Source organism: Leucopleurus acutus (assembly GCF_964270905.1).
Source record: "Leucopleurus acutus genome assembly, chromosome: 15".
In the NCBI taxonomy this organism is placed as follows: domain Eukaryota; kingdom Metazoa; phylum Chordata; class Mammalia; order Artiodactyla; family Delphinidae; genus Leucopleurus; species Leucopleurus acutus.
In genome coordinates, this window is record NC_139157.1 from 50,042,490 (window position 1) to 50,066,185 (window position 23,696).

The 23,696-nt window shown below is 36.5% G+C and overlaps 1 protein-coding gene across 3 annotated transcripts in view; it reads left to right on the forward strand.

Annotated features, from left to right (window-relative positions):
* The window catches only part of SESN1 (sestrin 1), a gene marked incomplete at its 5' end in the record, with an annotated part of 107,562 nt that overhangs the window by 79,580 nt on the left and 4,286 nt on the right, over nucleotides 1-23,696 (forward strand). The window contains 7 exons of one of the 3 annotated variants that reach the window (XM_082856018.1): nucleotides 6,476-6,577; nucleotides 13,367-13,432; nucleotides 14,260-14,460; nucleotides 15,090-15,272; nucleotides 17,153-17,395; nucleotides 19,988-20,135; nucleotides 22,364-22,476. In XM_082856018.1, coding sequence (XP_082712144.1) covers nucleotides 6,476-6,577; nucleotides 13,367-13,432; nucleotides 14,260-14,460; nucleotides 15,090-15,272; nucleotides 17,153-17,395; nucleotides 19,988-20,135; nucleotides 22,364-22,476 — 1,056 coding nt within the window. Of the gene's footprint in view, nucleotides 1-6,475; nucleotides 6,578-13,366; nucleotides 13,433-14,259; nucleotides 14,461-15,089; nucleotides 15,273-17,152; nucleotides 17,396-19,987; nucleotides 20,136-22,363; nucleotides 22,477-23,696 lie in introns of those variants that run through there. The other 2 variants (XM_082856016.1, XM_082856017.1) reach the window with 2 other exon arrangements.

Below are 23,696 nucleotides of genomic sequence, written 5' to 3' on the forward strand. Positions count from 1 at the left end.
ATGATTAGTGATGTTGAGCATCCTTTCATGTGTTTGTTGGAAATCTGTATATCTTCTTTGGAGAAATGTCTATTTAGGTCTTCTGCCCATTTTTGGATTGGGTTTTCTGTTTTTTTGATATTGAGCTGCATGAGCTGCTTGTATATTTTGGAGATTAATCCTTTGTCAGTTGCTTCGTTTGCAAATACTTTCTCGCATTCTGAGGGTTGTCTTTTGGTCTTGTTTATGGTTTCCTTTGCTGTGCAAAAGCTTTTAAATTTAATTAGGTCCCATTTGCTTATTTTTGTTTTTATTTCCATTACTCTAGGAGGTGGATCAAAAAGGATCTTGCTGTGATTTATGTCATAGAGTGTTCTGCCTATGTTCAAAAACTATTTTAAATACAATACAGTATATATGCACGGCCTGCCTGAGAAATATTTTCTACTTGAACATGTCATACATTAAGTATCTTCCATTACCTTTTTGGTTTTTTTTTTTGAGTTGGTATTTCTTTTTTGTCCTTCTTTAAAACCTTCAGTAACTCCTAAGAACATATGGGATAAAGACCTAACTCTCAGTTTCCCACTACACTCACCTTTTTCTTGAACCTCATCCTATTCCAGATTAAATCCATTCCTTCTTATTTAAATCCATTAAATCCATTGAATTAAATCCATTAAATCCATTAAATCCATTAAATCCATTCCTACTTATTTACTTCAACAACAATGCTGAAAAGTAATTAGCTTCTAAAAGTCGTAATGAATGAATTTTCCCACCTAACTTTGATATCTCAACACTTTCTTTACGGTCACTTCACTTTAGAGAAGCCTCAGGGTGTTTAAAGCCAGACTTGGTTACAAAATGTTCATGAATTTGTCAAACTATGGTATGTATACAGGCAGTGTCTGACTTGTAAGTACCTGCCTGACTTAACAAGTTAGCCATATGTACCATTGCCCAAACCTATATAGTCACTATCTTGGTAGTGCAGGAAAACAGGAACAGAAAAATCAAAGGAGCTTGGGAATATCTGGGGTTCCAAAGGGGAAGATGGGAAGAGACTATGAAAAACAGAATTTGCTTGGTAGAGCTGGAAAGGACAAGCTGATTCCCAAGCAGAGCCTGCCTGTCTGCCTAAATAGTGACCCCAAAGCCTCCAAGAGTGTTTGTCTAGATGGCCCATATCTTTTATTATATGAATATTGAATTTGAAATTCATTATTAAGTTTTCAGTTGAGTTAAGCTTCTTTTTTTTTTAATGGAAACATCTCTGTGGAGTTCACTCATTCAATACACTCTTATTGAGGGTCTACTGTGTGCTGGGCACTAAGATATCAGAAATACAGCAGTGAACAAAAAAGACAAACATTCTGATTTTATGGAGCTTACATTCTATTGAGACAGACTAAATAAATAAATAAATTAGTATGAGATGTTAGTCCCTCATATAATAAGTGTGAGTTAGTATAAGAAGCCTGTTTTCTTCCTAATACCTACCAGTTATTCTAAGAAGAATAGGGGTAATGTGAGGAGCAGGTAGGAAGTTGGGTAAACTCTATTGAGGGAGCTTTGGGTAGCATGAAATTACCAAAGGTCTGGGGAGACACTGAGAGGAATGACAGGGGTAGAGAAATAGAGGAGAGAAGCTCTCAAAGACCAAGACCACTCATTCCATGATTTCTTTTTTCTTTCCTGTTTTTAAAAACCAGATCTCACCCTGAGTATGAGCAAGGGAGATACATTTTTCTTTCTTCCTGCCCTCTTTTCTTGCCATCAGAATCAAGAACTTAAGCTAACATACCATTATTGACATTTTAAAAATATTCATTAAAGGAAGCAGCCCAGCTTCTGCTGCTTTGGATTCAGACAGACCTAGGTTCTAATCTCAGTCTGCATTTGACTACTTTTACAACCTTGGACAAGTTACCAATATTTTATGAGTTTCTGTTTTACAAATTTGTAAAATAGAAATAATTGTATCTGCCATATAAGTGTAAAGTTCTTAGTGTCTGATATATTGGTCTTATCATTAGCCTGGAAAACCTGACCATGATTTAACATGCTTATTCTTTGAGGGAAAGTGATTTTCTAATTTAAAACCACTGACACTATTTGGAATACTACTTGTTTACAAATATGAGTGATGGTCTGTTTCTAAAACCCTATGTAGAAATTTAAAACTGTGCATTTCTAAAAGAAGAAACCCTAAAGGAGAGAAAGATAGCAAAGATTTGTCAACGTTCTTGCTCCTTTATAAGTAATATAATTCTAAAAATTAAATTGAAGAAGTGAAAAAGTAGAGGACAAATAAGAGAATATAAAATTAATGTTCAGTACTAGAAGGATCTCAACATACCCAAAACGTGATGTTGAAAGGAAAAAAGTGCTTAGCAGGCAAGCTATATATTAAAAAAAAACAGGAAGATATCAGCTAGAGGAGAAAAATCTTGACAAAATTAGTAAGCAGAAGTAATCTTAAAAACCAGCATTCATTCCAAGTAAAAATGTTTTAAATGACAATACGGCATTTTTTTCAAGAATGCTTAAACCACATAAATCTAACAAATCCCACTCCCCCTCTTAAAGGAGTTCTTTGGTTTAATGGCTAAAATCATGGCTGTGTGTATCTAACCAATTATTAAATATAATTTCTAAAGAATAGATCTACAGATCTATAGTACTTTAATTCCTTTAGTTAATGAGAAAATTCAAGATTTAATATGTGGTCCATGAAAGTGTGATTATACGTTTTGGCCTGATTAGTATTCTTTCTATTAAAATATACATATTCTTTTTCATTAGGTGACTATATTTTTTAAAGTCTAATGGATTTAGGGAAGCCACTTGGTCAGGAGAGCATATAAGTTGAGATTTATCTCCTAAATTTCAAAAACAAAAGTATGAGGCATCATTTCCTTTCTCAAGAAACTTATAATCATGTTGGAGAGACAAATCCACCTTCATCCCTACACTTTGTTTCATTTCCATTGTTCTTCACATCACCCTCTTGCCTTGACAGAATTGCCTCAGCAGCCTTCCTAGCTCATCTTCCTGCCTCTAGTTTTGCCTAAACCTTAGCTGAAATGCAAATTTGATGTCATTCTACTCTTTAAAACTTTTAGTAACTCCACACTACTCTTAAGAATGAAATTTATTGTCCTTAATGAATCTTAAACAAGGTCCCTTCTTACTGTTTATGTTTTACCTAAACTTCATCCATTACTCTCCATACCCTGTGCTCTAGACCCCAGTGAACTTCCTTTATTCAGTTTTCCTAACGGACTACCACTCTCAGTCTTTCCCCTGCCTGTGGGCTTTTGCACATGCTGGTTTCTTTGCCTTAGAACTCTGTCTTTACTCTCCCAAACACTCCCCCGATTTTCTTGCCAAGGCCTCTCTACTAATCCTCTAAGCCCCCTAGCTCAGATATCTCTTCCTTCTGGAAGCCCATCTTGAACCACCAGGCCACATCTGGACTCTCAATGCCACATAGCTCTCTGCTCAGATCAAGTCATTTGACACCACTCTTTTACATGGGTGTAACATCTCGTTCTTGAGAAAATTAGAGTTGAGACCATTCCTGCTAATGACAAATGCAAAAACCTCACTGTGATACAGTTTGAGTAGGTTTACCAAAACATTTTTATTTTTATATTTATTTATTTGGCTGTGCCTCATTGCTTGTGGGAGCTTAGTTCCCCGACCAGATATTGAACCCACACCCTTGGCAGTGAAAGCTCGGAGTCCTGACCACTGGACCACCAGGGAATTCCCAAAACATTTTTAGAGGAAAGGAAATATTTCAGATTTACTTCTTGGATTAGATGTCAGGATTCTTCATCGAAGAAAAAAATGTTGAAAGGAAATGTTTAAATAGCAGATTTTGTAAATAGCTGCTGGCCTATAATGATAGCCTGTGGTAAATATCAAAAATGTAGTCCTTTGCAATTACTAATCGGTGCTCAGGAGGTTTACTACATGCTTAGCACTGGGGGTTCATTAGGAGAAGCACCTTCAGGACATCTGGCCTACTCACGTAGTGAAATCTTTGGAAAATATAAACTTTTTATTAAATGATTTGGAACAAAGCATTTCCAGAAGTGAGATCTACACAATGATATTTGCAGGTCAATACAGCTGTTGGAATTCTTGGTTAATAGATTTGGAGGCAGCTTTTTTATGTTAGAGAAGAGAGTGACTAATTCACAGTTACTGCTCTATCAAAAAGAGCAAAAATCAGTACTCTTTGAAGACCTTAAGTCAGTCTTTATAGAAACCATAAAGGAACCTTGACATTTAATGGCTTGAAAGGGTCTCAGTAAGGACTGAATTAGAATATATTAAAATTATTTTTCTTTTTATGTAAGGCAGCATCAAAATAAACTGAAACTTTCAAAGAAGGAGGAGGGAGGGAGGGAGGGAGAGAGAGAAAAGAAAAAGAAAGAAAGAAAGGAAAGGAAGGAAGCAAGGAAGAGAAAGAAAGAGAAAGAAAGAGAAAGATCCTAATTGGAGCTTCCTATTCAATTTCAACATGTTTCTTCAATAAATATTTATCAAGCACAAAGTATCAAACATGAACATATATATACATACACACATATACACACATATATGTATATATACACATGTGTATACACAGTTTGCAGTTCTAATTTGCATTTAAACCATTTTTGCATTAGCTAAATGCATGCTTTTTCTTGCCTCTCATTAGAAAATAGAAAGGTAAACATTCTCCATTTTGTAAATGATATTTTAATGTTACAGACAAGGTTATGCCCTACTAGGCAGCTAACCCCCACTATTTTATTCCTTCCAGAAAATAAAATCACAGCTCAACTCTTCTAGAGCCAGTCATTTTTCACATACTTCCCTCATTAAGTAGCTCTATAGCTCACAACCCCTACATCAAGTCCATTTATGTTTCCACGTTATTCATCTACAACCAGTTTATCTTGGAGGGTATGTCATATTGCTGCAAATTGGATGGTTTACTGGGTTTATTTTTGCCTGTGTGTTTGTGGCTGAGTGGGCATCAGATTAGACTGTTTTTGTGGCTGTGCTCAGAGGAAGAGAGCTTGGACGTCTCTGTAACCTTTTCTTCTATGTCAATATTAACCTCAAATTGCTTTTCTTGACCAGTAAAAATATTTTGGGTGCTTTAGCAATTTACAAAAGCAGTGTATGAGAACATATAACATCATTTTATTTATCTGGAGAAGATAAATAAAAAGTAACCATTTTTAACCTGCTACTTTTAAAATGTGACACTTTAAGAGCTCAAAGAGTAACTCAGTTTTCTCTGAGACATTTTAACCTCACTCCTAAGACTGAAACTTATTTTCATTTATGAGCCCTGGTTCTGTGTCTGTCAGTATTATTGACTTAAACTCTGCTTGTTTCCTTCTATCAGAATGTTCCAACTTTTTTTTTTTTTTTAACCTGAGCATGTAAGCCTTTGAAAATACGGGGCAAACATGCAAAACAAGAGACCTAATTTAGGAGTTAATATTTTAAAAAGAAGTTAATGGAGCCCTGTAAGGAAATAGTGTTGACACAGGACTTGAGAGATTTGTGTTCCAGATCCAACAATGTCAGTTATTTGTGTTCCTTTATGACCTGTTTTCTCACGTTCCTCATCAGGTTTCAGAGAGAGATTCTTTCTTTAGAACCTAGGGCGCTTATAAGGAAACAATTTTAAAGCTTTCGAATATACTTGTGAAGAAAAAAAATTTAGAGATCTGCTACCAAGGCTTATCTGTGTAGGAGAGTGATATTTATAGTTTCTACATAGCTTACCCAAAATAATTTTACATTGAATATGGGTCATGGTCCCCTACTTGTTTCTTCATTCTGCGGCCCAGTCAGCGCTGTTTGGGCATTATTGGAAAGAAAGAAGGGAAATTTCAAAAGTTCATAAAATGTGAAGCGAATTTGATTCCTCCTGGTGGTGTCGGGGTCAGCCTAGAGGTGGGTTGCTGTTTGGCTCTAGGTAAATGGACCCGAGCGGGTGGAGGGAGGGCAAGCTTTCAGCTGCTGATGCTGGGACAGGGACACTTTTGCCTTTCAACTGAAACCCGACGGCTCGCGCTGCATCTTCCAGCCGCAGTGCACGCACAGCTCCCGGTGGACCGAGCCCATTCCGACCCGAGGATTAGCTCCTCGCGGGAGTTCGTTCCCTAGAGGTTGTTTCTCGGCCGGCCGCGTAGCCCGCCCCCCGCCAGGGCCCGCTCCTCAGCGCCAAGGGGGCGGGGTGCCGCGGCGCTGCGAGCCCCCATTGGCGCGCGCGGCTGCCGACTCGGCGGAGTGACGGAGGGGGCGGGGCCGCGTGTCTTGTTTGTTTGCGCCGTCCCGCCCCGCACTGCCTCAGCCGTCAGCACGGACTGAGGCGCTCAGCCTCTGAGCTGAGAGGCCGCCTGGCAGCCCGGCCAGCTTTCGCCTCCTCTGCGCCGCCGCGGCTCCCTTGCGCGTCCGCAGCTGTCCTCACGCTGACATGCGCCTGGCCACAGCCGCGAACGAGGCGTATACGGCCTCGCTGGCCGTCTCGGAGCTGCTGGGCTGCAAGCAGTGTGGCGGGAGCCGCGGCCAGGACGAGGTACCAGGGCAAGGGACCGGGCAAGTGGGCGGGCGGGCACCCGGCCAACTGCTTGGGCTGCACGGAGGTCGCGTCGCTTCCCCGCCCTCGCACCCTAACAGCTTCGGAGAACGCTCCCCGGGGAGGGCGCCCCTGGAGCTACCGCCCGGACGGCCGCCCTGCCCGGCGGGGCGTCGCAGGCTGGCCCGCGCCCCTCAGGTGAAGGGGCGGCCAGTGGTGTTGGGGGGGGCGTTTGCCACCGAGAATCGTCCCCGGGCAGAAAATGTTGCGGCTGGGAGGGACAGCTGCCTCGGTCATTTAAATGGAAGTCTCCGAAACAAAATAACGTTGTCTTCTGTACAAGTCTCCACAAGCCAGAAGAAACCTAACAAACTCTAGTCTCACGGTAGAACAGCCTGTGGATTTTTTTCCCCCTCAGCGTCTTGTCAAAACACATTATTCGGGGACCCTCACTCTCTTCGCCTCCTACTTTAAAAAAGAAAGAAAAAGAAACATATTTCGGTCAGTTAAAAATGATGTTGCCTAGAATAAGTATGTACTGCCAGCTCTATGACGTTATGCACAGCGTTTAGTCTTGTATTATACTATCTCTTTTTGTGTCTGAATTGGCCTTCAGAAAGAGCTATTTAATTGTAACATTTTGTATTTTTCCTAAGTGGCTGCAAATAGGGCACCATTTGAGAGTTACTAATACACCTTTAACTCAAATTTGAAACTTTAAAAGGCTTTAATTCAAAAGGTGGCAAGGGAGAAAGTAGAGAAATAGTAATTAAAATCAGAATGTTTTAAGTATTGACTTAAAGAAATGTAAATACGAGGTAATTTCTCTACTGTACTGCCCACTAAAATGACTCAGTGTTAGTATTTATATGTATATATATTTTTGTAAATGGAGTCTACACCATGATATACTACATATATTCATATAAACTTAAATGAAGACACTTTCTCCTGAAGGTTGTAGAACACCAAATGCTTTTTCTAGATTTTAGCATTCATGGATACATAATGTGCTCCTTGTTTCCAGATAATACAACAACCTAAAAAAAGTCTCATAACTGTTGCTTTGAAACTTTATCATAGAAAAGAGTGTGAAAGTGTTGAAATAGAATTTACAGTTTCTGTTTGCAGGCCGTAACAGATCTGTTCTCATTTTGAGCCTCAATCATTGTGCTTGAATCTGTTATTTCTGGTGGTATTTGTGTGCAGAATCCTGGTTTTTGCCCAGATCTAGAATCTCTAAATATAGCCATGTCAACTGGAAGATACAGATACATTTTATCAATAGCTTGCACATTGATTACAGAGCCTATGGGATTGTGTTCGGGACACCAGGAACCTTTGTATAGTTGTATTTCATTTTTAAAACCTCCAACATGTGGGAAGATAAATTAGGAAGTAGTGCTTTATAGGAAAACTATTCACTTTACAAAAGAATTAATAACACAACTCTTTCAAATAGCAAGCTTCCACAGTGCCTTTAAATTAAACCCTTTCCAGGAATGGAACTCCTGACTAAAGTATAGGGCACACATATGGCCTAAGTCGGCCTTACAAAGCCAGTACTTTGAAGTCAGTGAGTTTTTATTTTTCTAGAATGTATTTCATAGAAGACCAGACACTGGAAAAAGAGGTACCTGAACTTTGAGTATTTCTAAATTCCCTATAAAAGAGTTAATGACAATTTTAGAAGAAGCACTAGTACATGTCGTTATAATAGGAAGATTTCTTTATAATGCTTCTAGATTTCTTCATTTCTATTTAAAAATTTCAAATGTCAAAAGGCTAGCACCCAGCTATAGGCAATGATTCTCATAAATAAGGAAGAGTGGGATGGGAACTTTTACTTTTTACACAGCATATTTTTGCCTTGTTGAAATGTGTTTCAAACAGAACTGCTTTTGTAATTTTTTAAAATATCAAAATTAATATTATTGTGATTATCAGTATTAAGACATCTAGACAGTTTAATAATGTACCAAGTGCAGTGAGAAAAAATAAAATGATTGAAGTGATCTAATCATTTTTACTTTTCAACTAGTTTTGCATGTAGATAGACACTGTAAGCCAACAAATGCTCTCATTTTGCACTTGTGGCAAACTGTTCATTTTTTTGGTTAAAGATATTCATATGGATTCATAAATGTATCTGAGAAATTTGAAAAATCTGATTAGAACAGTAAATTCATAAACACAGATTCATACAGTGATACATTACATACATTAGTCATTCTGTGGTGCTGTCAACATTTGCTGAGAATTTTCATACTGTGAAAATTAGTGTTTTAGTATACACTGTAGAGGAAACAGATATCGCGTCAGAGATTTGCAGCAATGTTGTGATGGCAGAGGCTGTTGCTATGTCTTCAAAGATGCTGATGAGGAGGACTGTTGAGAGGAGAAGACTGTTAGTTCCCATGTTAGATTTCCCAGCCACACCTTCACCAAGAGCCTGTGAGGTTTGTGCTGTGGTTAGCATTTACATCTGCTTCACAACAAGGCCATTTGCCGTTGGCAAGTTCTGCCTCCTTGAATTTAGATTGGCCAAAATTTGTTCAAAGTCTGTAATTCAGTTTCTTACAGGTACATATGAAGGCACAATTGAAGGAACCTTTAGGACGTTATGAAGTGCACTTAGTTTGGCTTACGATCACACCATTGAAGACCTGCAGTGCCTTATTTTTTTTTTTGTAATCAATACCTGCTAGAAAATAGGGTAGCAACTAATTTGTCATGTGACTAGGAAGTGTTTCAAAAGTGAGTTTTCCAGAAAGTTGAAACTTTTACCCCTTTAGAAATCAAGAATACTATTGTATAATAATAATGGTATCTAAAAAGACCTTTAAGTATCAAAAGCTCTTTTAAAAAATTTATTTACTTATTTATTCATTTTTGGCTGCATTGGGTCTTCGTTGCTGTGCGCGGGCTTTCTCTGGTTGCGGAGAGTGGTGGCTACTCTTGGTTGCGGTGCATGGGCTTCTCATTATGGTGGCTTCTCATTGCAGAGCACGGGCTGTAGGCGCGCGGACTTCAGTAGTTGTGGCACGCGGGCTCAGTAGTTGTGGCTTGCAGGCTCTAGAGTGCAGGCTGAGTACTTGCAGCGCATGGGCTTAGTTGCTCCGCGGCATGTGGGATTGTCCCAGACCGGGCTCGAACCCGTGTCCCCTGCATTGGGAGGCAGATTCTTAACCACTGCGCCACCGGGGAAGTCCCTCAAAAGCTCTTAAAGAGGAGCTTTTGAGAGTAATTAATTGAAGACACCAACTCTAGAACCAGACTTCCTGGCTGTTTTCAAGATAATTGTCACCTGTTTCCTTTTCCCATAAGTTAGAGCTCAATTTGTGTGCTGTGGAAGGCTAGACAGAATCAATGACCTGCTTCCTGACAGTATCTGGATTAGGATAAATGGGGATGCAGTTTCAGAGTTCATAAAATTCTATTTTACCTAGAACTAGCCGTAAGTAAAATAATGAAATTGGAGTCTTAAATATCAGAGACTCCGTTCCATTCCTTTCCTTTCTTCAGTTCTTCTATTCTGTCCCCTGCTTTGTTAGACTGGTACCTCACCAAGGAATGAATGTGATCTTAACAGTAAGAGGTTCTTAGCATAATAGGTTTATAGTCCGTTCCTGAGAATGTTTGCTTTTTCTTAACATCCTGTTTTAAAACACATAATTTTTCATAAAATACATAAAAGAATCTATTTCTAAAGGAACTGGGAAAGAAAGATTTGACCTTTGAAGGCAAGGAAGAGGGGAGACAGTGATACCAGTATGGCCACTAAATTTGGCTACAGGGATAGACTTTCAAAGACTTGAGAATTAGAAAGGACCATTGGGAAAGACCTTTGGCATGCCTATAGGAAAATATTCCATTTCTGAAACATTAATAGTCACTTTCTTGGAACTGTAAAGCTATTGTTTTGTAAGTTTGATATATAAACTATCTATTTGGTATAGAAATAAAACCAAAACAATATACTTCAACCTCTTTGTTTTGAGGCCCATGTGCTAGGAATCTGGTCTTATTTTTAAAAAAATAAACACACACACATACACAATCCACATGCTGCTAATGTATTTGTAGGATACAGTCCTAGAAATGGAATTGGTAATTTTTTTCTCTTTCCTTACAAATAGTAACATAATATATACATATTATATACTTTGTCTTTTTCCCCCCACATAATATATCTTGGAGATCTTTTAAAGCCAACTTGTATAGAACTGCTTCATTCTTTGTGAGGACTTCATGCTATTCTAGTCTATGATCATACTAAACTTTGTTGAAACAGTACTCTATTGATGAGCACTTAGGTTGCTTTATAAAATCTTGTACTACTAGAAACAATGTTGCAGTGATTATACTTTTACACATGACATTTTAGAAATGTGAGTATAGGGTAATGTTTAGGATGGAATTATTGATTAGGGTATGTAACTTTTAAATATTGATCAGTATTTCAGATTGCCCTCCTAGAGGTTGTAGTAATTTATACTCCTTTTATGTTTCTTGATATTTTTTCCTCACACTTCAAAACACTCCCATCAGAAAGTATAAGCAATGAATGGCTATTTCTCCACCCCCTCTCCAACACAGCCTATCATCAAACTTTTTGATCTTAAGCAGTATTTTAGGTGCAAAATTGTATCTCAGTGTTTTATTGTGAGGGTTGATCATTTTTTCAGCCATTTATATTTCATTTTCTTTGAACTGTCCATGTCCTTTGTTCATTTTTCTGTGAGGTTGTTGGGGGTTTTCTTAGTGATTTGTCTTTATGTATTAAAAAAATTTAGCCCTTTGCTATATGAGTTGCAAATATATGTCCAAGTTTTCTGTTTGCTTTTGACTTTATATGTTTATTTTTCCCATATGAAAGTCTTTATTTTTATGTCATCAAATTTATCAATCTTATATTTTATGATTTCCTGGTTTTGTGGCATTCTTAGACCTAAGTCCTAAGGTATTTTCTTCTAATACTGTAATGTTTTTTATTTTTGTTTTTTACACTTATATCTGATTTATTGTGGAGTAAAGTATGATTTAAGCCTCCAATTTCACTTTTTTCTGAGTGGCTCTCCAGTTGTACCAAAATCATTTGTTGAATAATCCATTTCTCCTCCTTTGAAATGCCACCTTTTGTATACTAAAGTCATAAGAATAGTGTCTCTTAGGTAGAAAATGAATAATAAACCCCTGAAATGGGGTGTTTGCTAAAATGCATTTTGTTTAAATAAGATAGTAAAGAACTGAGAAGGGGTATTGATTTTTAGCCTTAAAGTCTTGCCCAATATATTTTGTTAGAAATATATGTAATTAAATCAGAAAGGCCAATAGAGTCATCATTTTATATAAATGGCTGCATTTGTGCCAAGATGATGTATTGAATAGCAGGAATGTGGGTTTTTTCCTTGCATTTATTGTAGGATATTAAAATTGAGACACATACATGGCTGGGCCAGTGAATTTAGTGCCTCCTCTAATGAGGGGCATGGTTATTAGACATTACTGTCTTCAGTATAAGTGTGGAATTATCAGAGTAAGAAATCACTGACCTCCAATACAAGATTATTTGAAACATATATAAAATTTTAGATTTAGTTGGCAAATCCAGCCTACTTTGAATCTGAATCTTGAGTTCTCCTAATTAAGATTCTCTTCAATTTTGTCCTGCCTGCTTAATTTTTAAAAATCCATTCTGCTCAAAAGGTTTTCATTCACTTGGACCAGATTTCTTGAATTGTTGCCACATGTTCTTCTCTGACTGCCCCCTCCCCCCTTTTTTTCCTTTAAAAGGAAAGCATCTGGTTTATATCATGAAGGACTTTTGGAAGCAGTAGAGAGAGGGTAGAAATAATATTTGTATGTAATTATATAAGCAAGGGTTAATATTTAGTTGTTAAAGAAGGAGGGGGTTTTTTGTTTAGAGACTAGAGTGATAGGACATGAGCCTCAAAAAGAAAAAAAAAAAGTCTGAATTACATTTTGGTTTTATTTCTATTAGCACACTGTATTGAGGGAAAAGATGGAAGCCTAACAGTAGATTGTCAGTTTTTGTTAACCACACTACACTGTCACATAAAGAATTCTAGGTTCACTATGTCAAAAGGCAGAAAACCATTTATTTTTTAATTAGTTGAGCTCCTCTAAAATATAATATAAGCAAAGTTGATGAGATCCTATAAATTAAAAATTTAAGGAAAACTCACAAAATTAATTTCTCTAAAATTGTTTTACTCAAGCACAGAGAAACCATGCCCTGTACTACTTTCTCTTTTGTGGATTTAAATAGCTTTTTTATTTTTCATAGTATTTCTGTTCTTGTGAAGTGTTATTATAGATGTAGTAATAATTACACTTCTTTCAGTTTAAGACATCTAGGTAGAGGTTATGGCTTTTTCATTTCCGGACAAGATGCACAGGGATTGATATTTTGGTTGGTTGGGTTTTGGATGTACAAACACATTGGTCTTATTTTGTATCACTGACAATCCACAGGGTTGGCTGCTATGTGCTGAACTTTCTGTTCTAGACTTTCTGCCAAGTACTTTATGCAAAACTCTGGTTTTAGTGAAACAGGTTTTATTGTTTTTAGTCAGAGTTGTATTATAAACTGTTGTCAGCTATGTGATGCACACAGAGGATCTGGTATATATATATGGCCATGAAAATAAATCACCAGAACAAGCCAGTCTCTGTTCAACTGGCTGTTTTTCTCTCCCATTCCTGTGGCCTCAGTTCATGTTGTTTACTGCTGGAGGCCTGAGATGGTGTAGTTTTCTTTTCTAGGAACTTGGAATTAGAATTCCTCGACCACTAGGACACGGACCAAGCAGATTCATCCCAGAAAAGGAGGTATGTTGTTTGTGAAAGTACATAGTGAACTGTATGCTTTTAAGGAAAAGCTTTCATGACCCACATCTTCGCATCTGAACAAGTTGTTGGTCAACAATATGCTTTACACAAGTTAATCATCATGTTTTGGCAGTGAATATGTGGGATTAAAAAGCTGTTATAGTCATGTTGATTTCTAGTATTTCATGATGCTTTTCTAACACCCATATTTAATCAAGCAAAGGCAAGACTTTTTTCTGACCAATGATATGCCACCTGCTTATATTTAGATGTTGCTTAGGTGTGCCCATAAGCCGAGTTACTTGGTCTTGGCCAACTCCACAGGCTGGTATCAATGCTAGATTGGATCTTTAATTCTAAATATGTAAATGCTCCTATACTTTGTTTTCACAGGGATTGTTTACTGTTAGTTAATTTTGGTTCTCTGTAAATTGAGGGAGAGTAGGTGTTGTTAAAAGGAAAGGCATTAGGGTCTGTTTGCAAGCTCTGCAAATTTGATAATCTAAATCTGGGTTCTGGATTTAGATCTGGATGTCTGGATTCTGGTCAAGTCTGCAAGCAGCCTATCTAGATGGCCTTTAATGTCCGGCCTTTGTTGTTTTTCCCCTACTACATGATATGTGACTCTTTATTCTGCTATCTTGCAACAAGTTGAGTTAAATTTGTAGAATTATAACCTCTCTTTAAGCCAAATTTAATCTGCTTCTAGGTGACACTTAGAGTGCAGTGCATGCATATTCCTTTTTTTTTTCCTTCCCCTGCATGTTTTCTTTCTTTTACACCAATTTACAATTTCTGAAACCATGGTTTTCCTCTCTTTCATACAGATTCTCCAAGTGGGGAGTGAAGACGCACAGATGCATACTTTATTTGCAGATTCTTTTGCTGCTTTGGGTCGTTTGGATAATATTACCTTAGTGATGGTTTTTCACCCACAATATTTAGAAAGTTTCTTAAAAACTCAACACTATCTACTGCAAATGGATGGGCCATTACCCCTACATTATCGGCACTACATTGGAATAATGGTTTGTAAACATTCAGTGAAAAATTCTTTCTGCCTGCTTTATTAATCTTTTTAAGAGATGGTTAATGCTTCAAACACAGGAATAAATACTTATATTCTAACTTCTAATCGAATTCCTGTTAGGTAGTATCTATTTTTCCTCTTTCTAAATAAGTACGCTGTCAAATATAACAGAAAAAGAAATATGTATTTACACTCTGTTGAGAACCATTTTCTATTAAATACGAGAATAAAGTAGAACACAAGATTATTTCACTGATAGTTCAGATTGACATAAGTGGTGGTACTCATGTTCAATTTATAAATAATATTCCATTGTTTTATGGTTGGCACCTTAATTGAAGTTTCTTCTTAATCTGAGGTTCTGACAGTAGGTATAAAATTTTTCTAAAGTTCAGATACTTTGATCAGATATTTTATTTGTTCTTGAGATATTTTTGAGGTGCTTTCTATAGTGTATGAATTTTTAAATGTTTATATGAAAACTTCATTTCTGTAGTATATGGAAAATTTGAAAACATACTAATCAAAAACTTAATTAGCTGTTTTGCATATTGTAAAGAAAAAGATTTGTAGTTGTTCAAGATTTTAATATGTGTAATTAGAATAATCTTTTTGTTTTCTCTTAAGGCTGCAGCAAGACATCAGTGCTCCTACTTAGTGAATCTCCATGTAAACGATTTCCTTCATGTTGGTGGAGACCCCAAGTGGCTTAATGGTTTAGAGAATGCTCCTCAAAAACTACAGAATTTAGGAGAACTTAACAAAGTGTTAGCCCATAGACCTTGGCTTATTACCAAAGAACATATTGAGGTAAGTAGAGAATATATCTAGGGTGTCATTAAAAAAAAAAAAATTAGACTAATTTTTAGAGCAGTTTTAGGTTTACAGAAAAATGGCACAGAAAGTAGAGTTCCCATATTCTACCCCCGTCAACCATCCACCACCCCCCGCCCACACACACATAGTTTCTCTATTACTAACATCTAGTATTAGTATAGTACATTTGCTGTAACTGATGAATTAATAATGTCTAATTTACATTGGGGTTCACTCTTTGTGTTGTACAGTTCTATGGGTTTTGACAACTGCATAATGTCGTGTTATCCACCATTATGGTATCATAAAGAATAGTTTCACTTCTCTCAAAATCTCCTATGCTCCCTCTATTCATCTCTCTCCCCTTCCCCCTGAAACTACTGCTCTTTTTTACAGTCTTTATGGTTTTACCTTTTCCAGACTGTCATATAGTTGGCATCACACAGTATATAGCCCTTTCAGACTAGCTTGTCAGTATGCATTTAAGGTTTCTCCATGGTTTTTCATGGCTTGGTAGCTCATTTTTTATTGCTGAAAAATACATGTATGGATGTACCTCAGTTTATCCATTCATCTATTGAAGGACATCTTGGTTACTTCCAGTTTTTGGCAATTATGAATAAAGCTTCTACAAACATTCACATGCAGGCTTTTTGGTGGACATAAGTTTTCAACTCAGTTGGGTAAATAACTAGGAGTGTGATTGCTGGATCGTATGATAAGCTTGTGTTTATTAGCTTTGTAAGAAACTGTCATCCAAAGTGGCTATACCAGTTTGTGTTCCCATGAGCAATGGATGAGCATTCCTGTTGCTCCACATCCTTGTCAGTATTTGTTGTTATCAGTGTTCTGGATTTTAGCCATTCTCATAGATGTAAAGTGGCATCTTGTTGTGTTATCTTTTTAAAATACCATTTTAAACTAGTTTTGTCTGGTTCTATTTATTAATAAAGATAATAGAATAAAAGTAGATGGACATTCTCTAAAAGAATCTACCATGCAGTAGAAATTCTTAAAAATACAATATATTTTTGGTGTTGTCTTTCTCTTTTTTTAGAATATTTATTTATTTATTTATTGGCCATGCCTCAAGGCTTGTGGGATCTTAGTTTCCTGACCAGGGATGGAACCCATGCCCCCTGCAGTGGAAGTGCAGAGACCTAACCACTGAACCTCCAGGGAATTCCCTAGAATATTTTAGATTCTTTTATGTAATTGAAGCATCTTTTTATCAAGGAGATACAAGATTTGAATATGATTAATGCAATGTCTGTTACATTGTCTAGTAATATAAAATTACATATTATAAAATAGATAATGAAGCAGAAATGGACACAGATTTGTAAGACTTTGAAGAACTGTAGACTTTACCTTGAGCATAATTTTTAAAATAAATATAATTTGATGATTTAAGAATATTCAGAGTCAAGCTGTTCAAACCACTTTTTAAAAATTCCTTGAGGAGGCCTGATAATAAAGAAAAACAGGCGTATTTTACACAGTAGCTTCTACTTTAAACACAAATTCATTACATTTCGTTTGAGACTGCACTAACAACATAGTTAATGCATTCATAATCCATCATCTGAGATATGGCAACTGCTTTTAAACAAAATGTGTTCTACATTTTTAAATCAGGATTTCAGAAAGTCAAAATAATAACGAATGTGTCGTTATCAGTTTATCTTAAGCTCTATTTGTGAATACATATTCATAAAAATTAGCAAATTCTGGGTTCTACATGCCTCAAATTGTAATTTTAAGTTTTATATAGTAACTAATCCTGTTTTCAGTAGGTTAAATACCAAGATGAACTGTATTCTTTCATCAATACCATACCCCAGCATAAAAATGTTCTCGTTTTTTTTCCCAAGGGACTTTTGAAAGCTGAAGAGCACAGCTGGTCCCTTGCAGAACTGGTACATGCAGTAGTTCTACTTACACACTATCATTCTCTTGCCTCGTTCACATTTGGCTGTGGAATCAGTCCAGAAATTCATTGTGATGGTGGCCACACATTCAGACCTCCTTCTGTTAGTAACTACTGCATCTGTGACATTACAAATGGCAATCACAGTGTGGATGAGATGCAGGTCAACTCAGCAGGAAATGTTTCGGTAAGTATCTATTATTTATTATAGGATCATCCTAAGAGTAATCACAGTAATTGCTGTTATATTATTTTTTCATTTGGCTTTTAAGAAAATCTACCCTATTAAGTCCAAAAAGATATTAGGCCCCCATACCTGTTCATTCAGCAAGTATTTATTGTCTGCCTCCAAATGCTCAGCACTAGTCTGATGCTAAGGGACATACAAAATTATAAGACCCTCTAGGAGGTTACATTTGAATAATTTTAGGATCAGAAGCCACCAGCAATGTGCCCCATCAGAGCCATCTGGTATTGAACAGCTACTGAGTGAGATGAGGGGAGACTGAGAACAGTGGAACTTGGTGGTAGAAACTTCCTGATGCTGATCACATCCTTTTGCACAGAAGAAACAGGCTGTCTTCTTAATTACTTTTTAGAAGATTTAATCAGCCTTGATCTGGAATTTCTCCTTTTAAAATACTTCTTCATGTTTTAACTTCTCACAAATATATATAAAAGTGAATGTAAATTTATTAAAATGCTTTTATCTGTATTCCTTCTCTTCTCTGGCTTTTATATTTTCTCAGTTATGTTATTCCTTTGAAACAGATCAGAATGAGTTGAACTTTCTGTAAGCAAATTTGAATTCTATATATGATGAGTCAAAATTCCCTCTGCATTCTTTAGCTGTAGTGAAAGAGAAAAGGGTTTATATTTCCAAATTGAAATCAGAGAAACAACATTACAGTCTTCTGAATACTTTGCACAGATTTTCTCAGTTGTATTATTTTAAACAGATTTGGACAGGTTAAATTTATATATTTGACTTTAACGTGTATTTGTTAACGTATATTTGACTGTGGGCAAGTTATCTAACCTCTCTGAGCCTCCATTCTTTCATTTCTAAATGAAGGTCAAACACAAGGTTATTGTAAAGTTTAAATGAAATGTCTCTAAAGAGGTAAAAGGCAAAAAAAAAAAAAAAAAAAAAAAAAGGTTAAAAGGCCTAGTACAGTGCTTGGCATTTATCAGGTACTAAATAAGAGGTAGCATTTATATATGGTGAGATTAGCACAGGAGGGAAAATCATGTTCCCAAGGTTGATCACTGTGCTGTGCTGGCAACGCCCAAGACCATCAGTTCCACCCTCTGTTGAGCTATCTGGATTGTTGTTGGAGGCCTGCATATGGCCACTGATTATTTATCAAAGCTTAAAGGTTATGAGATGGTCTAAGGGAGAGTACATCAGTTGCTAGGATACTTAGAGTTGGATTGTTGTCCTTCCCCACCTTTGATTTAGTACAAGGCTAAAGAAAAAGTACTGTTCCTAGTTATCCCTCTATTAAATGAGATAATAGTGAAATAATAGAATTTTTAAAAACTTCCCTAGTAGATAAGCTCCCTGTTCCCAGGTGTTGAGCATTTTTTAGCAATAAATTTTAAATTAAGGTATGTACCTTGTTTTTTTAGACATAATGCTATTGCACACTTAATAGCCTACAGTATAAACAGTATAGTATATAGTATAGTACAGTATACAGTATAATGTACAGTACAGTATAGTGTATTTTTGGCTGCATTGGGTCTTCATTGCTGCGCGCGGGCTTTCTCTAGTTGCAGCGAGCGGGGCCTACTCTTGGTTGCGGTGTGCGGGCTTCTCGTTGAGGTGGCTTCTCTTGTTGCAGAACACAGGCTCTAGGCGCGCGGGCTTCAGTAGTTGTGGCTCGTGGGCTCTAGAGCAGAGGCTCAGTTGTTGAGGTGCACGGGCTTAGTTGCTCCACAGCATGTGGGATCTTCCCAGACCAGGGCTCGAACCCGTGTCCCCTGCATTGGCAGGCAGACTTTTAACCACTGTGCCACCAGGGGAGTCCCTAAACATAACTTTTATATGCACTGGAAAACCAAACAATTCATGACTCGCTTTGTTGCAGTGGTGTGGAACTGAACCCACAATATACCTGAGGTATGCCTGTCTATTGACAACATGCCCAGTGTACACAGTTGATGCAAAAGCACTTATACTTTGTGTACCTTATTTAACTGATTGAGCAAGTAAAAGCTTAACTCTTAAATATTCAGTTCTGTTTTAAATCGACAAGTAGTGTTAAATTTTTAAAATTTAGCATTGATAGTAATATTATTACTAATTTTAGTAATAAAAGGTAAAACATTAGAATGTGTTCTTAAAAATCATTTTTCTCTTATATTTTAAAATTTAAATATCTGTATATATAATAGGCCAAATAATTGTTGTTTTTTTGTTTTTGCGGTATGCGGGCCTCTCACCGTTGTGGCCTCTCCCGTTCTGGAGCACAGGCTCTGGATGCGCAGGCTCAGCGGCCATGGCTCACGGGCCCAGCCGCTCTGCGGCACATGGGATCTTCCTAGACCGGGGCACGAACCCGTGTCCCCTGCATCGGCAGGCGGACTCTCAACCACTGCGCCACCAGGGAAGCCCCAAATAATTGTTTTTGATTCATCCATGTGCATTAAAATTATAAGAAGATCTTTTCTTATATTGTAGTAAGATGCAAATTCTTATGAAACAGACTTAATAAAATTCAAAAGTTTCATTCCGTGTTTGACATATGTAACCTTAATTGCACTTTCTTTTCAGGTAAGTGATTCCTTCTTTGAGGTCGAAGCCCTCATGGAAAAGATGAAGCAGTTACAGGAATGTCGAGATGAAGAAGAGGCAAGTCAGGAAGAGATGGCTTCACGTTTTGAAATAGAAAAAAGAGAGAGCATGTTTGTCTTCTCTTCAGGTAAAAGCAACCATTACATAGTCAATAAAATGTCTATTGTGTCCAAAAACAAAAGCCCAATTTTTAAGAGAATTTAAATAAAAGTATCCTTTTTTATTGGAATATAGTTGATTACAATGTTGTATTAGTTTCAAGTGTACAGCAAAGTGAATCTGTTATACATATATCCACTTTTTTTTCAGATTTTTTTCCCATATAGGTCATTACAGAGTATTGAGTAGAGTTCCCTGTGCCATACAGTAGGTCCTTATTAGTTATCTATTTTGTATATAGTAGTGTGTATATGTCAATTCCAATCCCCCAGTTTATCCCTCCCCCCTTTTCCCCCCAGTAACCATAGATTTGTTTTCTACATCTGTGACTCTATTTCTGTTTTGTAAATAAGTTCATTTGTACCACTTTTTTTAGAGTCTACATGTAAGCGGCGACATATGGTATTTGTCTTTCTCTGTCTGACTTAACTTCACTTAACATGATAATCTCCAGGTCCATTCATCTTGTGGCAAATGACATTATTTTGTTCCTTTTTATGGCTGAGTAACATTCCACTGTATATAGGTACCACATCTTCTTTATTCACTCCTCTATTGATGGACATTTAGGTTGCTTCCATATCTTGGCTATTGTAAATACTGCTGTAATGAACATTGGGGTGCATGTATTTTCAAATTATGGTTTTCTCCATATATATGTCCAGGAGTAGTGTTGCTGGATCAGATGGTTAACTCTATTTTTAGTTTTTTAAGGAACCTCCATACTGTTCTCCATAGTGGCTGAACCAGTTTACATTCCCAGCAACAGCTGTAGCATTTACTCTTTGAGATAAGATGATGGCCATTCTGACCAGTGTGAGGTGATATCTCATTGTAGTTTTGATTTGCATTTCTCTAATAATTAGTGATGTTGAGCATATTTTCATGTGCTTTTTGGCCATCTGTATGCCTTCTTTGGAGAAATCTCTATTTAGATCTGCCCATTTTTGGATTGGGTTGTTTTTTTGATACTGAGCTGCATGAGCTGTTCGTATATTTTGGAGATTAATTCTTTGTCAGTTGCTTCGTTTGCAAATATTTTCTCCCATTCTGTAGGTTATCTTTGCTGTGCAAAAGCTTTTAAGTTTAATCCAAATATGGCTTTCCTTTTAGAAAGGTTATTGCATAGGTAGAAAAGGAAATTATAGTGAAAACAGCACTAGACTAAGAGAGAGGACATTTGATTTGGGTTCTAATACTAAAATCACTGCTAATAAACTTTGTGAATATAAGTCATTTAACATTGAGTGCTTTTTTTCCTCTTCTTTAAAATGAGGAAATTGCATTCATAAAGGCCTGAGATTGCTTCCAGCTTTAAAATTCTATGATTTGTGAAAAGGAGCTACTTCTTAGATAACTAACAACAACGTAAATCCTTTATGTTTGGCCTTTATCAATTGTAGGCTATAGGATTTAATATGTAAACCAGATAATTTAAAGGAAAAAAGTTAATAAAGTGTGTCAGTGTATTTTGACAATAATAGAGTGGGACAAAGAGTATATGTTAAAAGCAAGTTTCTTAATAGCAAAGAAAAAATCAAATTTGTATAAATGGAGGTTGGATGTTAGCTTGAGGAGAAGTCTTTGATTTTATTTACTTGAAACTATAATCTCATCGACCCCTAAACATGAAGATAATCTGAAAAGGCTTAGAAGCAGTGCAGGAAACATTGTAAAAACAGTGACACACAGAACCTCTTTCCTTTGTTCATCATTTTAGAATTGTTTCTAGGACCTTTGAGCTGTTAAAGAGATCATTTTATATATTGTGTGACATTAAAAATAGTCCAAGTGCTAAAGTTTAGAGCATAAAGTTTAAAGTTTATATTTGTTATCACCATAAAGATTATTCAAAAGGGTGTTCATACTTGGAGTACATACTTTTCAGTAGAACCTAGTATCTATAAACTACAGTCGGGACACAGAGGGAGAGAGGATCTGTGAGAGAGAGGAATTAAAAACAGAAAATTAACCATGAGTATTTTTTTAATAACAGAATCTACTTTTATTATATTCCATTTATTAGTAAGTAGGCTATTTCTCTGTATAGTTTTAAGACTTTATTTTAGTTGATATTGGTTACTCAGTGTCAGAGAAAGGGTAATCCTGTTTTTACTTGTTATAGGTAAAATGAATTTTAACTAGCATCCTGTTTTTGAAAGGCTTTCAGTGGTTTTTTTTTTTAAATTATTTCAGATGATGAAGAAGTTACACCAGCAAGAGATGTATCTCGTCACTTTGAGGATACTAGTTATGGCTATAAGGATTTCTCTAGACACGGAATGCACGTCCCAACATTTCGAGTCCAGGTAAAATGACAACTTGTTGTATGTACATGCTCAATTAGAAATACCTCAATCTGACTTAAAATAAGAAAGAGCCATCTGGATTTGAGAACAGAAAGCAATGCAGAGAAAAATAACTTTTCTACGTACACGTAATTCCCTTAGGTATGTTTATTATATTGTTAAAGTTCATAAATCAGTTGCTCAGAATTCAAAACACATTCACCCATAAAGCAAAATTACAATAGTGGTTAGGTTCCCAGAGATGGTATGCAGAAACCCAGTTAAAGTTCCTACTATAACTAAACAATAAATAATAGTTGTGTTTGAACCTAGCTTGCTTTTATAGCACTGTTTTACTGAGCCCCAGTGTTAAAGTGAGGCGATTTCTGCCCTGATATGCACCAGGCCTGAGTGACAAGAGAAATGTCCTCACAGCATCTCAGGCATTATGTGTGTGGGGGTGAAGCGAAAGAGGATGAGAAAGAGTGAAAGATTTGCTTAAATTAGGACTTATAGGGAAAGCAGATTTTTTGTTTTCTTTTTAATTTGGGTGAGTTTTTACAGATACCATAGAAAATAAACCATGATTACAATAACCTAATTCCCTTTAAAATACGAACTGAATGTCATTTGAAGCAATGAGAATTTTTAAAGGTTTCAAATTTAAAGCTTAAAGAGGATTCACATAAATAAATCTTATTCCAAAATTACTTAGCACCCATCTCTTAGAATAAATAAAGTTACTGGGGTAGGGAGTAGAATTATTGTTGGTAGACCCAGTTTGTTTAGCTCCATAATCATTAACTTTGAAATACACAGTAAAACTTCCCAGTACAATTCTGTATATACTGAGTCCATGGAAACTTAGGGACCTCGTTGTCCTCCAGGATACCAGGGTCCTTCTCTGTTTTCACTTTGGCAGGAGGCACTGTGCTAAGTGCTTTGCAAGTATATCTCAGGAGTAACAATTGCTGTATCTTCTAGTTCCAGAATAAAAGTTGAGAATCGTCAATTAGCAAACATTTATCTATTCTGTGCTGTAGTTTTGTAAGACCGCTTCCAATCCGTCAGTAGAAACATACTGTAGTTTAAATGTTTTTCTTAAACAGTCTGTTATATATTTCATTTAGATAGGTAAATATATAATTCAGATGAGTTGGTGTTCCCAACTTTCCCAATTATTGTGCAGGGGCTATTATAACTCTTCTACCAGAATTATGAAAATATTTGAGAACTATGAT